This window comes from Schistocerca americana, chromosome 3 (genome assembly GCF_021461395.2).
Source record: "Schistocerca americana isolate TAMUIC-IGC-003095 chromosome 3, iqSchAmer2.1, whole genome shotgun sequence".
Classification (NCBI taxonomy): Eukaryota; Metazoa; Arthropoda; class Insecta; order Orthoptera; family Acrididae; genus Schistocerca; species Schistocerca americana.
Window position 1 is genome coordinate 959,261,904 of NC_060121.1, and position 17,585 is coordinate 959,279,488.

Genomic DNA, 17,585 nt, shown 5'->3' on the forward strand with positions numbered 1-17,585 from the left:
GGCTACCCTGTGAATAAAATTGACGTTTTGTGGGAATCCCAAACTGTCTCCACTGAAGACAGTGGGTGCCTTCACAAGTTGCAGTTTGTAAAAATTTAATGTCAAACACTCTTATGAAGAACGTCCTAGATTGTTGAACTACGCAGTGCTAAATCATGGCTCACTTTTAGAATCCACTTTGCAGGGCTGCATTGGAAGGATTGCCAAACTCTATTCACTGTCTCCTCTGAATGCAAAGGACAACCTGTATGTTTGCCTTGGCATAGTGAACCTGTCTCCATAAGTCGCCTATGCCAGTGTTTAATGTATTCGTTGTCAGGTGGATTGAACCCAAACTCCAGCTGAAAGCTGGAATGAGATGTGGTAACGGACATTGTTTTTGCATATTCTGCTAGTCTGCAGGTAGACAGATATCGGTGCACGTGTCAGAGTTCCGAAAGATAATGGGAAGAGGAGAAAGCTACCAGCGGGATGCCTCCTGTATAAGAATAACCCAAATTAATAGTAGATGAAATAAATGCAACAGATTGCTTTGGACAAGACAACAGACTAAGACAAGGACAAACAACCTACATGACAACTCGGTGCTACACAAAGCCATCACTACAACAATGACAAGAAGGCCAAGAACAGCAGAGAGACAAATCCAAGATACAACCAAAGAGAGTAATTAGTTGACAAGCTAGGTAATTATCAAGCAGTCCCAGTACAGTGAAGGTAGACCCTGAGGTATCAAGTGCGAAGACTGAAGTGCTTTGCAGTCACCTATATACCTGCCTCATGGAATGCTATTTGCTGCCGTACTCAAATGGCAAGACTGTGGCATTCTCACTGTGCAAGCATAGCACTGTGTGGCCGCATTGCCCCCTAAGGGCTATTTAAGTCAGTCTCCTCTGGTGGGGACTCAACATTCATGCCACCTGGTACCACATATTCTACAGCACAGTCTCTCTTTAGTTGTTGTTTGGGAGCAATCTGGAAAAACTCATGGTGTTGGGAATGGCAGATATTCAAAATCACTCGTCTGTGAAACTGAAATGTACTGCTGGGTGACATTCAATACAATGTTGCTACATTTCCTGCATTGTAATATAGTTGGTTCCTCCTTGGTGTACTATACACATGATGACCAAGATGTTGCTGCACAACCCTATCCCACTCAGACAGTGGCTCCCCTGAGATTGTCTTGTGTGTGAGGATGATTTCTGTGATGATGCACTGAAAGTTTCAGCTGGTCCCAAGTTGCTAAATCAAGTTCATGTCAGCATATATGCAGGTCATTCCATTAGGTTGATTAGTATCTCCTGGAAGAAGGCATTAACAGATGGGTGTGGTGTGACTGCGCAAGCTTTCCCAGTGTAATAACTCTTGGTAGTCCGATCATGTTCGCTGCTGGATTCCAAAATCAACAAGACTCAATATTGTGGCAATCCTTCTGTCCAGCATCTTCAGGAAAGATGCTGCTGTTGCTGCTGTGTTTACCGTTAGATACACATTTAATTTTTTGTCAAAAGAAACCCAGAACCATGTTCTGAAATAGTGTTTTGTTTCTCCACTAGCCAGTGCCACAGGTTCCTCCAAAAAATCGTAGCACAACACACACACAAATTTCATACTAAGAAATGTAAATCCACCTGATGATGGAGGTTTAAACCTTTGAAACGTGTTGTGTACCTAGGAGCCATAATATGTAAATAGTGGTCAGCAAACCAGCTGACTATCACTGTTGTTGTTACTGTGGGTGACCTCCAGATTTTTTTTGTCTCATGATAGCAGTTAATTGAATGATCTCATTGCCGTGTGCACCATTTATGTGGGCTACTTTCTGTGCTATCAATCCGTCACATCTTAAAGCAACAGTGTGCACACTGTCTAATGTTGAAGTGACCTTTCAAAGCATGTGAACAGTGTACAGAAGCCACATTGTCCTGCTCATGGTTGGAGATGCGGCCCGCACTACTGAACTGTACCGAGAATGCAGGTTTACTTTTACCTCCATTACGGAGATGGCTTTGTGCAGAGATTTTCTATGGTCTGAAAAGTACTGAGGACAATTATCCCAGTTATTATTATTCTTTTTAATACCAACTGTGCAGGTCATGAGGCTCCTGCAAAAGTTTTTCACTAGTTTACATTGGAGCAAAATTTTATCCGCTTATCTGTTTTCAACATGCTTCCTCTCTACCAGTTTGAACTTCTACATTGTTCCACATTTGTAACCTTATTTGTTTTTGTATCTTCATAATCTGTCTTTATTTATGAAACTCAGTAATATAAATATTCAGTGCAACTCAACACAGTGACCCTTATCATGTAAAGAAATTTTAGTGAGAATTTATTTAAAAAAAAAAAAGAAAGACAAAAAGGAGTGAAGCTTCCCATTAACAACAGTAGAGGTGGTCTTGGGCAACAGACACCAGATTTTCCATTGTTATTGTTTTAGTTATGAAATCTTACGAACATTAATACCTTTTGTATAAGTACTATGTTTCAAATTTATATTTTGTAGTTGATTTCAAACAAATATATTGAGCACTTAACCTTATTGAACTGTTTGTTTTAGACTGACTCATTCCATTATCTCCCACTTGACTGGATAGAATAATATATTCCCAACATGACCGAATTTTTGGCTGACAATAACCCATGTGGTCAAACAATCTTACGTCTTGTATCCAGAGGAAATGCTATTATAGCAGAATTATTACGGCTGAAAGATTATGTTCCACCAGTTTTCAGGTAAGAGCATTATAGTCTTATTTATTAATTCTACTCTTAATGGGAAATGTTGTGTGTTTTGTGTCATAATAGAATAGCAGTGTTGTTTTGAATCACTGTTTGCCTCATTCATACACACATCATGTCCTGCAAAACACACAATGATGGACTGTTCTGTTGTGTAACATTAATCAGTGTATGAGTTAAGATAAAAGTAGCTGTCAGAAATTACTTGTTCATGCTATATTAACTATTCTTGAAGGTAGCCTGATGTACTCTGTTTGTGCTTAAGAAAGAAAGAAAGAAAGCTAGTACACAAACCAAAAAGCTGCTTCTTGTCTAATTATGCTTAATAGCTATAGAAGCTTAGGCAAAACTTTTAGAATTGCAGCATGTATGAGAATTCATCAGTGGCTGCTATTCATTTCATAGTGCAAGTTCTCCATTTCTTTGACAGTATTTTCACACATCTTCTTCTGCAAATACCAACAAATAAAGAGTAGTTTCAGGGATAAAGAAAAAACTGAGAAATGTAAATACTTTGGGAGTAAAGGAGACAACTCATTAAAAGGCAGAAGCATTGAATTGTTGACAGGCACACAGAAAAGGACAAAAAACTTGCTAGCTTTCAGAGCACATCCATTTTACACACACACACACACACACACACACACACACACACACACACACACACACACACACACTCATACTTATACTTACTTTTCTTCTGACGATAATTCAATTAATAGAAAAGATGTTTATAATTTTGCAAATCCACTGCAGCTTCGTATTGCTTACCACCCTTTAGATCATTCCAGACCCTTGCATTATGTTATACACTCTTTCCATATTTTGAAGTGCATCAGAAATAATTGGTTGAATTTGAAAGATGAATGTCTGACATTTTACTTCCCCGTGTATAAGAATGCAAGCTTCATTTTCTGCAGTTAGCTCTATATTTGATATTGAAAGCAACAAATTATTAAAATTTGGGAATGGTTTATGTATGAAAGCACCGTGGCCTTCTTTGTTAGAAGATAAAATGTAAAGCTTGTTTGTCAAATTTTCAGTGACAACAACAGGTGTAGTGTGGTATTCAAACCTAAAAATGACATGGAAAATTATGAAGGAACTGCTGAATTTATTAAAATAATAAGCAAGTGGCAGAAAATTTTGGATCTGAAGTCTTCTTTCAAAAAATGGTTCAAATGGCTCTGAGCCCTATGGGACTTAACATCTGAGGTCATCAGTCCCCTAGAACTTAGACCTACTTAACCCTAACTAACCTAAGGACATCACACACATCCATGCCCGAGGCAGGATTCGAACCTGCGACCATAGCTGTCGTGCAGTTCCAGACTGAAGCGCCTAGAACCGCTCAGCCACACCGGCCGGCGAAGTCTTCTTTGAAAGGCCTTAGACATACGGAGGAAATGCAAAAGCCTATAACAAGCCACAAGGACCATGAACCACATGGATTTGTCAGTTGGCCAGCTCAGCAAAGAAATACACTGCAAATAATCATAGAACATATCTGTTATTAGAACTGAGAAATTATTGCCAGTCAGAACTTGAAATGTCATACTGTATATGCTACCCAGAAAATTTAAGACTGGTGCCTTAGAATCCAGGTTTGGACTGTATTGACAGCTTTGTGGATCCCAGTACCATGTATCAACAAGGAAAATATTTGAGGCAGATGGAAAGCTGAGATTTGCAACTTTGTTAGCATTTTTTGTACAAGATGACTCAACTAAGAAAATTGTAAGTAGATCTCTGCAGATGTGTAATGGTTGTATATTGTTATATCGCTAGTTTCGCTTTGGACACATACGTATTCAGCTTTTTTTAATTTTATACTGAAGCCTCATACTGCCACCTAGGAGGTGTTAACTATTTACAGGAAGTATACTTTTTGTGAAAACTGCATGACATAGTAAGGCTTCATTCAGACTTTTGACTTCAAGCAGGCTATGTAATAAATCTAGGTGAGATTGTATTCTTTCATATCCAAATGGAACAACACAATGTGCATTCCATTGTTCTGTATTATTTATTTTGCTGATAAATTGTATACTCAGTTAAATTAAAAGCCTCTCACATTACACTTGCATTTTGTGGTGTGTAACGCTCACTGTGCTGTGTTGGATGTACTGTTTGTTGGATACAAAATCCAAAACGTAAAATATCTCTACTGCTTTTTTTCTTGTAATATTGATTTGCAAATTTAAAAGTGTGATTTTCACACTTTTTGTTTTCCTGCAAATTTGTTGCAAACCCAAAAATTTGTAAACCATCAATTTTGCAAAGAATGCCTGGAAGATGATATCATTTAAAAATAGTTTTTGTGTGCATTTATTGTTACATATTTCAGTAATTTTGTGCCCTTATGAGTAATGTATGGAAAAAAATTCTTAATTATATGAAACATAGTTACATCAGCCTCTTAGCTTATTATGGAATTTTGTTACAGGCTGGAAACGAAACAAGAGCAACAGAAATATGGGGAAATTATTTCAGACTTCAGTTATTTTAAAAAGTCTGATGAATTTGATTCCAAAATAGATAATAATGAGGTAAGTTGTAGTTTATAGTCTTTGACGGATCAATAATTTTTGTATGCTCATAGAAACACAACAATTAAAGCAACATTGGCCGACATTCAAACAGTAGATACGGGACGAAGATACAAAAAATCAAATTCTGTCTTCAAATAATACAAAAGGAGTTCCTTGAGAAGGAGAAAAACACAGACAAGAAATGGAAGTATAAGAAATGAAAGTAGCAGAGAGTAAGTAAGATGAGAAGTTATGGCAAGGTGGTCAGAAGTAGTGTCACTAAATGCCCAGAATAACTCAGGTGTGCCCTACATTTCAGTGTTCAGTGTTCTGGAAGCATTTAAGAAATATCTTGAAGGAAATTCAGCTATACAAGCATCGGCAATCTTAAGTGGAACTTCTTTTTCTTGTGCAATTTCATGTGCAAGGGAAAGGGCATCTGCTGGTGTATTTAGTTCCTAATTAACATTGGACTATGTGTGTCTTGAGTGGTGCTATGTAGTCAGTGTTGCAGTTGATGTGGCAGTGCTTTATTTTCTCTCTGATAAAAAGTGTAGATATTGGCATATGATCAGTGACCAACATAAACTACCGGTCTCTAAGCCGTGGCAGAATTTCTTTATGGAAGCATTCAACTCGTGGTCATATGATGACAATCCATTCTGCGACATAGATAGTTTCGGAATGAAGAATGCCAACATCTCCCAGTGTTGGTCTATTTGCTGTTGAAGTTCAGAACCTATTCCAGTATTAGATGCATTAACCATCAAAGCAAAAGATTCTTGTGGAAAAGAGTGTGGCCTCAGCTATAGCAGCATTCACGTTGTTAAAAGCAGTTTCTGCTTTCCTAATCCACTGTAATTTATCATGTGGTTTCAGTGAACCTTGCAAGAAATCATTAAACAGAGTGGTCAGCAGCACGTTGTTATGCACAAAGCAATGACAATAGTTACAGAGAGTATATGCCCTGGGACAACGGGAAATACAGGAAAAACATGGGAATTTTTTCATCTGGGAAAAGTCCGGAATAAACCCAGGGATTTTTGGAATTTTGGAAATTTTTTATTTTTTTTAGTTTTCAGTTAAATTTTAGTTATTTTGACTGGTATGAGCCGATACTCTAATGAAGAATTTTACCTTAGCCCGCTAGTGCAGAATAATAATGCAGCTATAAAATATAAATGAGAGAATAACACCGAAATAAAACTTTAATTGCAAAGAAAATGCATCATATACAACAATAAAACATAGTGCAGACACAAATGTCTACAGACAGCTAAATGTATCAAAGGCTTTAGGACGAAAACTCTGCACTACTTTGTATCAACAGCTTCGTATGTGTGTGATGTCACAACTGTTTACATTTCTAACTGGCCGCTGTAAAGTATTGTGAATGGTAGTTTGAGAAGCGTTACTTTCAAACTAAATTTTGTTTTATGCAAGATGAATTATGTTGCTTGAGAGAATGTGCAATAAATTTTGTAAATCATGGAGCATTTGACTCTCGTTCAGAACTTTATGCTTTGAGGACCAGCTACTTAGAGAAGTTTCAGGCCCAGAAGACCAGCTATTCAAGCCATTATGTAAAATTTTACTGGCATGTTTGTGTTTGATAGGCTTTAAAGGGTAACACACACACAAAAAAGACCAACCTTCCAGGTTAGTTTTTCGTACTTATTTTAGTTCTTTCATAAATTACAAATTATGTAATAGTGATAGAAAAAAGTATAGTTATCCAGGAAAAGGTTGGGGGGGGGGGGGGGGGGGGCAAAGTGAGTTCTTGAGCAATATCAGACGTAGTTGGCTTTTCCATGGAAGAAAAATTGAAGTGCTTGGCAGGACACATAATCAGGTAACCCATGAAATGTTCAGTGCACAGCAGTGAAATTTGTGATCATGCTCATCAGTAATTTTCAGCTGCTGCGATTTAAGCTGTGCTCTTAGGATCCTGCGTAACAACAGCCTCTGGGGAGGGGGAATGATGACCAGTATTATCGGTGAAAGATTAGTTTTTCTTGTAACTATACCCTATGTATTTTGTTTGGCTTACTACATTACATGTCCTGTGCTCTAATATCTGCTGTCATTATCTGGTGAGGTCACTTGACATGGAATATGATTAGCTGACAATCTTGATTTCAGTGCTTAGGAAGCTACTGTACTGTATTTCGTAACAGAAAAATATGCAGTTTACATGAGGTCGATGTCTTAAAGTGCCAAGAAGTTGTACATCGGTGTATAAAACCTTCACCATTCAGAGGATTGAAGTTTTACAGTTCTGGGGGAGAAGGTGTATTTTCACCCAGCAAAAAGTGAATTTTTAACTGGGAAATCTGGGATTTGTTTTTATCCCCATGTACACCCTTTAATATATAAAAAAAAATCATCATTTGCAGCATGTGGACTGTGGACTGCCACAGGCTGTGGGAAGTTGTTTATAGTTTTCACCCACTCTTACATCAACCAAATTCTTGGCTGTTTATGGCATGACCCAGGAAATGAACTGATGCTCCACATATGCACTTTGATGGATTGAGGAATAAACCATGTGAGTGGAGATAAGCGAAGATTTGCTGTAAATGGTACAGATGTTCTTTTTCGGAGCTGGAAATCACCAAAAAAATCATAATCAGTAAAGACATAAAAGAATTTGAAATTGTGTGTGAATTTGTCCATAAAGTGCTGGAAGGTTTGTGCAGTGTTGCATAATCCTAAAAGAATCCTAGTAAATTCGAATAGGCTGAATGTAATGCAAACGGTGATCTTAGATATGTCGTCCAGAGCACTGTGCATTTCATAGAAAGCCCGTGCAGGTGTGTTGTTTAGAAGATGTGTTTTCCATGGATATTGAATGAGAAATGTTCAACATACAGGACAGGACACCTGTCAGAAATAGTTGTAGTGTTAAGTTGCCTTTAATCGCCAAGTGGATGCCATCTATTGCTCTTCTTTAGAACTTTGTGGAGAGGCGAGGCCCAGCTGCTGTTTGACAGATGACCGATCCCTTGGGTGAACATAAAACAAAATTCCTGCTTCACTATCTTCAAATTCTCAGGTGGTAATTGACAGGGTTGAGCATGAATAAGCAGTCCTGGCATTGTTAGAACATAGTACGTTGTTGTATGCTGTATGGGCTCTAGAATGGGTGGCTGCTGAGTAATGTCGGGAAATTTCTTAAGGAGTTCTAGATATAGGATATTACAAGTGATCATGCATACAACAGTGTTGTCTACATGGTGTTAACACCCGCGGCTAGCTAAGTTAGATGTTGTGTCAAGAAGATGGTGGTGTCGATGGTCTGGTTGCAGGCCACAAAATCATAAAATAGGCTCCAAGGATGGTGTGGATCATGTCTGTCGCTATGATTTGCCACGTACACTCACAATGAAGCTGGAGTTAAGTGAGAATGTTGCATGAATGTATGTCCTGATTGTGGAACAATTGGGAACAAAGGGGCTATGGCCATCACTGCTGCTGCGAGATAGCCGAGAAGAAAGGTATATCGATATATCAGCACCTATGTCTACTAGAAGCTGCAGTGTTATACAATTTTTGTTGACAGGCGATGGTTGCCATCTAGGAAGCATTACTGACTTCTGGGCACATTTCCCATCTCACACAAGAAACATTTTTAAGCTTCTGAGCTAAATCGTCTATTGTATCAGTATACCTTTTCAGCTGAAGGCAGTCAGTGATGTTTCCACAGCACATTGGCTCTGTGATGGGTGACTAGAATATTGCGTTTGGAGAATAGCGACTTGTGATGGGTGCTTATAATGGTGCCAAGGAAATGCCTGATTGTGGAAATAAGGTTGCAGTACATGTGGATGGATAAATCTCAGTAATACAATCTTTCATTTGTGCTAGGGTGTCAAGATTGCAGTCACATACAGTGAGTAACTTCCGTGTGTCAGGTCATAAATGATGCAGTCTGCAAAATAAGCACTTATAATCTCACTGCAGCTGAGTACTGGCAGTCTGTTGTGACCTATGTATTACATAGATTAATCGGAGAACTTCTTCATTAACAGCATTGGTAGATAGAGCCTGTATGTGATGCAGTAGTTGTGAAGGTGTGTGATCACCTAACTCTTCTGTGTGGAGTAACTGTCTCAATCATTTGGCTTCTGATTGAGACAAGCAACTGATTACAGCATTTTTAATGACACTCTTATGTCTTATATCCGTGTGTGTGTGTGTGTGTGTGTGTGTGTGTGTGTGTGTGTGCGCGCGCGCGCGCGCGCGCGCATGCGTGCGTGATGGTGTCATTATTATTGCTAAAGCTCTGATGTCCTTACCACTGATGCACTTCACTTGAAAAAAAAAAAAAGGGAAAATCTTTCCTCTGATTTTTATTCTAGTTAACTGTGCACTAACACTCCACATACAAATTTTTTTATGCCAGGGGTGCTGATGGGGCTTTTGGAACGTCAAATTAAAAAATGGTAGGGTTCAGCTGACCTTGATGTGAAGCTTTGGGGGACATGACTTCGCTCACGAAAGCATTGTTCCTTTCCAGGCCAGGCACTGCAGTGGTCTTGACCTTGAGGAATGTGTAGGCACCACCCTAGCTGGTAACAGCTCCGCACTGTGACATAGTTTGGACAAGTCGACCCATGTGCACATGTCAGAACAGTTGTTGTAGCTAGCCACTGTGCCCATGGTCATAGGAATATTAAAAAAAATGTTCTAGTCTGTGAAATAACTATATCTTCATACATATACAGTGTCTCATGGCACCGTCTTTCATGTACACTACTAAAAACATAACTAACCCATGAAAATGCAGTGTCTACTAAATAAGCACTAGTACTCTCACTGCAGCTGACTACTGGCAGACTTTTCCTTCTCGGGGGAACTGCAGGTATTGTCGAAAAGTACTCTATGGGTCCTTGCTGTAAAGAACTTGGCATAGTGGCAAACTAATATTCTCATGCTTTAAACTGTTCATGACATGTTTTATGTTTATTTCCGCAGTATGTACTAAAAAGATGCCCCTAATTCCTAATCAGTGCACACCACTGGGTTTGATTGTCGATGGTGGTGAGAAATCCAGATTTGCCTTCATTTGATTCAAGAAATTGGTTCCAAATTTCTGACTTAAATTGATATCCTTTGTCACTTAAGATGCACTATGCCTTGATTATGTTTTCAGAAAAAAATTCCTTGCAATATCCTGACCATGATGTTTTCATTGGCCTTTCTAAAGGGATAAAGTTTTACAAATTTCAAAATCATTTCTTGCACAACCATTATTAGCCGAGTCAATGGAAACCCAAAAAGAAGTAATAGGGAAGAAAATCACTGAATCACCAATTTTTGTATGGCGGTAGGGAGTGTGTCATGAATAACATGAAAAATGTCCATCGGTGGGGTGGGGTGATGGCATTTAAAGGTAACTTTTCTATGTTTTTCTGTAACAACTTGAAAACCATGTCTTGTAGCACAAATGTTTCCCAGTACAAAATTAAACTACTTTCAATTTCCTGCAAAAAGGCCCTATTCATTTTTTTCTAAAGGGCTTACAGCTTCCCCATTGCAAGGGATGTAAAAATTATAGATTGTTAAAAATAGTATTTCAGTGGTATAAAATTAATGTTTTCTGTTAAGTGAAGTGGGTTAAGAACAAATATTAAGTGAGTGTACTATTTTTAAGAGATAACTTGTGTTCGAGGACTGTATTTCGGTCTGGAGGGGCAGGGCTGGAGGATAGAAGTGTGAGGGAAGGTAGGTGTCAGATTGAAGTCATGTGCTTCCCTCCTTTATAGATCTGAAAACTGAAGAGCGAGCAGGGTTTTCTCCACTCTGTTTACCCCACTACATCGCTACATCACAAGAAACAAATACAAAATTATACTGACCTTCTACAGTACATCTTATGAGTCACTGGTGATGCAGTGTGCAAATGTGCATGGAATGGGAAGGGGGGCAGCTGTTTATTTTCCACAAAGTGTGTTGACGCTTCATGGAATACAGATAAGAGTTATGAATAATAGTAATGCAAGACCTCATACATTCAGAATTTACGTAAATTGGTTATTACTCACCCTGTACTGCAGCTGTAGCATTCGTTCAGAAAGGCAGCTTACTCCACCATGAGTGCTACTCGCTTTTCATTTTGCAGACAGAGTATAGCTTCGCAGCATTTCCTGTCCAGTTCTTTTATGTGAGTAGACAAAGTAAGTTCACTAAGCTCCTGTTTATATGTTGGAGTTATTCTCAGTTTATTAAATGTAAGTACTTATTTGAAGTTGTTAAGTGAGTTGTTGTAAAAAAAGATCATCAGCTGGAGCTGTCAACTGTCTTCCAAAATGAAGAGTCTGTACCAAGGATAACATGCTGTCAATATGTATTCGACAATGTTGATTTCTTTCTATCTATTTAACACTAGTTACCAGCAGATTACTCTTCTAGGCCTGAGGTCATGGGTCCCCTAAGCTTACACACTACTTAAACTAACTTAAGGGTAAATTTGGAAAAGGGAGTGCAGGGGGAAAAAATAAAAACCTTGTGGTTTGCCAATGGCATTGTAATTCTGTCAGAGATGGTGTAGCACAGTTGAAGGGAATGGAAACTGTTTTGGAAAGAGGTTATAGGATGAAAATCAACCAGCGTAACACAAAGATAATGGAATGTGGTCAAATGAAATCGGGCAATGCTGAGTTCTTTAAATTAAAGATTGAGGCACTGAAAGTAGTAGATGAGTTTTGCCATTTGGGCAGCAAAATAACTTGTAGAGAAGATTTAAAATACAGACTGGCATAAAGGGGATATAAAATTCAGACTGAGAGTAGCAAGAAAAGCAATTTTGAAGAACAAGAGGAGTTTGTTAACATCTGTTATCAGTTTAAGTGTTAAGAGGTCATTTCCGAAGGTATTTGTCTGGAGTGTAGCCTTGTATGGAAGTGAAACATGGACAATAAACAGTTCAGACAAGTAGAGAGTAGAAGATTTTAAAATATTGTGTCCTAGAAGAATACTGAAGATCAGACAGGTAGATCACATAACTAATGAGGGAATACTGAATCGAATTGGGAAGGAAAGAAGCTTATGGTTCAACCTGACCAAAAGGAGGGATTGATTGATAGGGCACATTCTGAGGCACCCAGGAATCTTTGAGATGGCAATGGAGGAAAGTGTGGAGGTTAAAAATTTTAGAGGCAGAACTTGGCTTGAATACGGCAAGCGGGTTGAAATGGATGTAGGATACGCTACTTTTGCAGAGATGAAGAGGCTTGCATGACTGATGACCATAACAATAACAGCAAATCCAGTGCCGGGTGAGTGTGAATAATGTGCTCAGTCATTCGACTGTTGTGGATCCCTACTTATCTTGCCACTCGGGAGTACCTTATGATGCTCCCATTGATGTTTATGGTCATAGTTGTTTGCATGTTGTTCTTGCATGACTGTTGTGGTACTGAGATTAGGAAGGACCACTGTCTTAAAGTTTGATAAATGTATGGACTACTTGTAGGGAAGCAGCCTACTCACGGCGTATAAAATTTACATCAGTCTTTCCATTGTGTGCCAGCCTAGTCTGCTGTAACTAGCTCTGACGTCATAAATGTTGCGCAATACTTTAAAAATCAAGTAAATAACCTGAAACGTTTCTAGCATGTCAGTAATACTAAATCAATGTCAGTAATACTAAATCAATATGTGTTGAATATCAGTTCAATAACTTTAACCATTTTCGAAATTTGGACGTTTTTCTGTGAAAATCATTGGCACAACAGAAAAGAGCTAGAAACTTAAAAATTTATATTTAGATTCCTTTTTCATAATAATTTAGTATAAGCAGTATTCTGGATCTCACAAATTAAAATTTTAATTGAAATTCATGATTTTCTGGTTTTTGCCTTAGAAATTAAGGAAGCAAGGTAGATTAAGTAGGCGAATAAATAAAGCTTGGATGTTTAAATTTAAGTAGAAGAGAGATCCGCTATAATCATAAAGATGTGAGAAGTTTCAACTGAATAACTATAAAACTATAGCGATAGCGTATCTCCAAAGGGCAAGTTCAGAGCTCGTCTACTGCGTGTAGTGTAATTAAATTAATTCTCGTGCCCAAAATATTTGACTTAGCCACGTCAGACTTTTATCATCATTACTTACCTGTGTGCTGATTGCACATTTAAATTGAGAGCTTCATCGGCCATCAGCAAAGGAAGCAATGATTTATTCGATAACTTAAAGTGGTGCATTACTAGCCCAACGGCTAGTCGGGAGAGTGGATTTGATCAGGCGTTCCCTTAGCCGTCCACACCGCGGCTTTATATATAAGAACGCTGCGCGAGAGAAGAAGGCCCCAGTTCTCTCCAGACGCTGATTAGTGCGCCACCTGTGCCGGGAGTCACGTCGCGTCGGTATCATTGCTATAAACAGCCTCAGATACCATAATAATTTACTAGGGATACGCGCAACCATGAAATCGTTTTTGAGTGAAGTGTTAATTCTGGGATGACTTTAATGATCTATCTTCAGTTTGCGTATGTTGTATTTTCACGTGCCGCCGCGGGACAGACATTCTACCATTATTTAGCGTGGCGTTTGATGAACATTATCATCAAATTATGGCAAGCATTCACTTAAACATTTAATTTGAACAATTATAGTTGCATCAGCGCATTAGACTCTGAACTGCTCTGTCAGTTGGATTGTGTGGATTCTTTTTGGTCTGTGACTTTCAGAATATAGTGAACATTTTAGAGAGAATCGTTTTTGATTATGAATCCCAGACAATCTCCTAATTCCTCAGAGCTATAAGCTGTAGCTATAAATGTATTTCTCAGATGAAGTGGACACTAGGAATTCTAATTACAGGCTTCACGTTTTGCTAATCACTTTCTTGTTGCCAATATTGTAGTTAGAGACCCAGTGTTGAGAATGGCAAACAACAGCATTAAATAAATAATAGGAACATTTAATAACAATTATTCCACCCGCCGCCCCACATATGGTGCATCGGCTGGGAAATGCATCTTTTCTACATTACATTCTACATTTAAATATTCAAATTAATCCACCCGCCGCCCCACATACTTAGCATCTTGGAGTGTAACATTTTTGTATCTTAATTGTTTTGAATGTATGAATTTACCTTCAAAAGTGTGTGTAAATGAAAGTGTGTGTAAATGATATTCAAATCTGTATTTAAGTTTTGAGTGATAAATTTGTGTTGTGACATATTATGTGACTTAAATACATTTTTAGAAAAAAAAAAAAAATGAAATTTGTATTGATAAACCGGTGAGATTTTTCAGTGACAGCAATATTTCAGTGACAGCAAGCATGAAAGTTGTCACTGAGAGCTACTGAAAGTAATAGAGTATTTTTCTACTATTCCAGTGCATAATGCAAATCCTGAATGTGTTTCTTACCGGTTTTTCCCCAGTGGAAATATGAAAGAGAAAGATTCAGTATTAACCCTCAGAAGGCTGTTATATTACTGAAATACTATAACAAAGATATTAGTTGCTCAGTAGTTGTTCAGAGAAATATGGTTAAAACTTCAAGAAAAGTGTTGATATCTGTGAGTACAGTATACCAGGGTAAGTCAGGAAATAAGTCAGAAATGTCAGTTTACCTTATACAGTGGTTGAATTACATGCACATGTTTTGGTGGCAGGTTGCAGCAAACATATGCTTGTCTTACAGGCTGCTAGATATAGCAAAGCAGCCAGTGCAAGATGGTGATTGTGCCACATGAGTGTACAGGGGTAGGACAGCATGCGATCATGCACTTTGTGGACCAAAAGACTGTTCATAGAAGAAGTGCATTGCAAAATGTGTCCTGTGTATGGTGACAACAGTTTATCACAAGAAGCTGTGTTCAGTTGGATCCAGGAGCATAACAAAGGAGGGAAAAGCATCAAAGATTGAGAGCATCGGGTCATCCTGTAGCGGTGACAATAGATCATTCGTAATGACCAGCATGTGACGATTGGTGACATTGTGCGTGCTGTAGGCTGTTCACATGGAACTATGTACAACGCCATGCATGAGCAGTTGAATTTTCATAAAGTTTGTGAACAGTGGGTGACCCACATGTTGACTGAGGAGCATAGAATGAACAAAATGGCTGCGTCTTTGAAGCACTTGTTTGGTACTCTGAGGAAGGAGAGAACTCCATTACATAAATTATTACAAGGAATGAGCCTTGGGCTCACCAGTTTTAACCGTAAATCAATCAGTCATCTGTGGAGTGAAAACATTCCAGCTCCCAAACAACAACAAAGTTCTAGGCTGTTCCATCAGCTCACAAGTTCATGCTCACCGTGTTTTGGGATGTGCAAAGGGTCGTACTAATGAAATGCCAGTCTCACATTGCACCACTCCGTAGGAAATCCAACAGGGTGCTCGCTGCAGATGACCTGGTCTCCTAACAAAGAAAGCAATTCTTCTGGATGACAATGCCTACCCCCACACATTTAATTGAGAATGCTTGAAACATCTGCCCTATGATCCAGACTTAACCCCAAGAGAGTTTCATTTGTTTAGGCACCTAAAATCTCATTTGGGTGGCTGACGTTTTGAAAATGGTGATGATGTAACTAAAGAGGTTGCACATTCACTGTGGCAGCAACTAAAATACTTTGCTGCCTTATATCAAAGACTTTTAAGGAGATTGTGTATGTCTGAATGTATACATGTGTAAATATCAGGAAGTTGCATTGATTATTATTGCTGCTGTTCTGTTTTGTGACTTAATTGTTGACTGACCCTTGTATAAAGTAGTTATGTTTTAAAATAATAAAATAATGGAATGTCAAATCTTAGCTTTCAGTGTCTGATCCTCTGCTGTATCATGATGTTTTATGGTGTGTCCTACATTTTACTCCTTTATGTTCTACATTTCACTAAAACAATCTAGTAACATCACTCGGAAGTAGTAAACACACACACATTACTTAATACCATGGTTTGTGAAAACGTGAAATGTGATGGTGTGATTTAGGTGCTTTGGCAGTTTGAGGGGTCTGGCACTCATTTGAAAATTGATGTTGGAATCATAATTTACCTTTTGTAACTAGATGGAGACTGTATTACCATATGCAATTTCCTTGTCTCTGTCACCATTAACTGATAGGAGTACAATAATGTTGCTATGTTAGTGAGGTTCTGTATTTGAACTTAGCTACACCAGGAAGCCTGATCAGATCAAATTTCTGATTAAATTAAGTTTCGTTTTTCAGCTTTATGATTGTGTGTTATGCTTTTTATGTTCTGTGATGGTGCTTTCGTAAGACAGTATTCACAAAAATTCATGTGATGGTGCTTTCATAAGACAGTATTCACAAAAATTCACTACTGTAACTTTTTTAATGTGTGATATTGTTATTCTGTTCACAGCAACTACAAGATTTAGATGAGGAATTTCGAGAAAATTATACAGAAATTTTGACCAGGTTCTACTTAACATTTGAAAGTATTCACAAGTATGTGACCGATCTCAACCACTTTTTAGAAGAGCTGGAGGAAGGTATTTATATTCAACAAACTTTGGAAGGAGTACTTCTTGACGAGGAAGGACGACAGTTACTAGTAAGCAGGATTGATTTTTTTGTGGTGGTTTGTTTGTTAATGCATTGATATTCTGTTATCTATTGATTCTTAGCTATGACTCCATTAAAATTATCAAAGCAGGAATTATTGATTAATTGGAAAATAGTAAATAAACAACTTTTTGGACATCTACTCAGATATTTACTGAAAAGTTTGTAGTTCAAACTGCTTCACCAAGATCTTCCACTTGGTCTGCTATTCATGTTGTTGAATAGAGCAGCACCAATGTAAATGTCACCGCTTTTTCCATGGTCATAAAATACTGTCCGTCCATCAGGTTGCTGAGAAAGCAAGAGATGGAAGATAGTAGATTGGTAAGCAAGATGCCAGCTTCAGTTCAGAGTTGATAGAAGGGACAGAGTGAGAAAGATGGATTAAAAATTGAAAAGAAATTAAATTTGGAGAGAGTAATTCAGTTATTGAATAGAAAAAAGGAGAAAATAAGGAAGAGGAGAAAAAAGAGGGTGAGAGACGAGGAGGGAGTTGGGGGTATGAAAAAAACAAAGCGGGTAAAGTAAATAATTACGTAGAGGAGAAAGGGCAGCTTATGCCAGTTGAGATTAAAACATGGAAGGGTACAGGATGAGGGGATATGTTGAAAAGTAAACAGTAGCCAACATGCCAGTTGGTAAACAGCAAGATTGGTTTTAGAAGTTGCTGTCTCTTAACTGTTGTAGGATTTACCAGTGTGGGTCTGGAGTTAAGTGGTTGTGGGTAAGTGCATTGGTAGGTCTCACAAAG

General features: G+C 38.2%; 1 protein-coding gene across 3 annotated transcripts in view; it reads left to right on the forward strand.

Moving 5' to 3' along the window:
• The window catches only part of LOC124605578 (WASH complex subunit 5), a 194,399-nt gene that overhangs the window by 33,935 nt on the left and 142,879 nt on the right, over positions 1-17,585 (forward strand). For all 3 annotated transcript variants that reach the window (XM_047137357.1, XM_047137356.1, XM_047137355.1), the window contains 3 exons: positions 2,564-2,739; positions 5,192-5,294; positions 16,632-16,823. In XM_047137357.1, coding sequence (XP_046993313.1) covers positions 2,618-2,739; positions 5,192-5,294; positions 16,632-16,823 — 417 coding nt within the window. In that variant the 5' untranslated portion in view covers positions 2,564-2,617. The remainder of the gene's footprint in view (positions 1-2,563; positions 2,740-5,191; positions 5,295-16,631; positions 16,824-17,585) is intronic.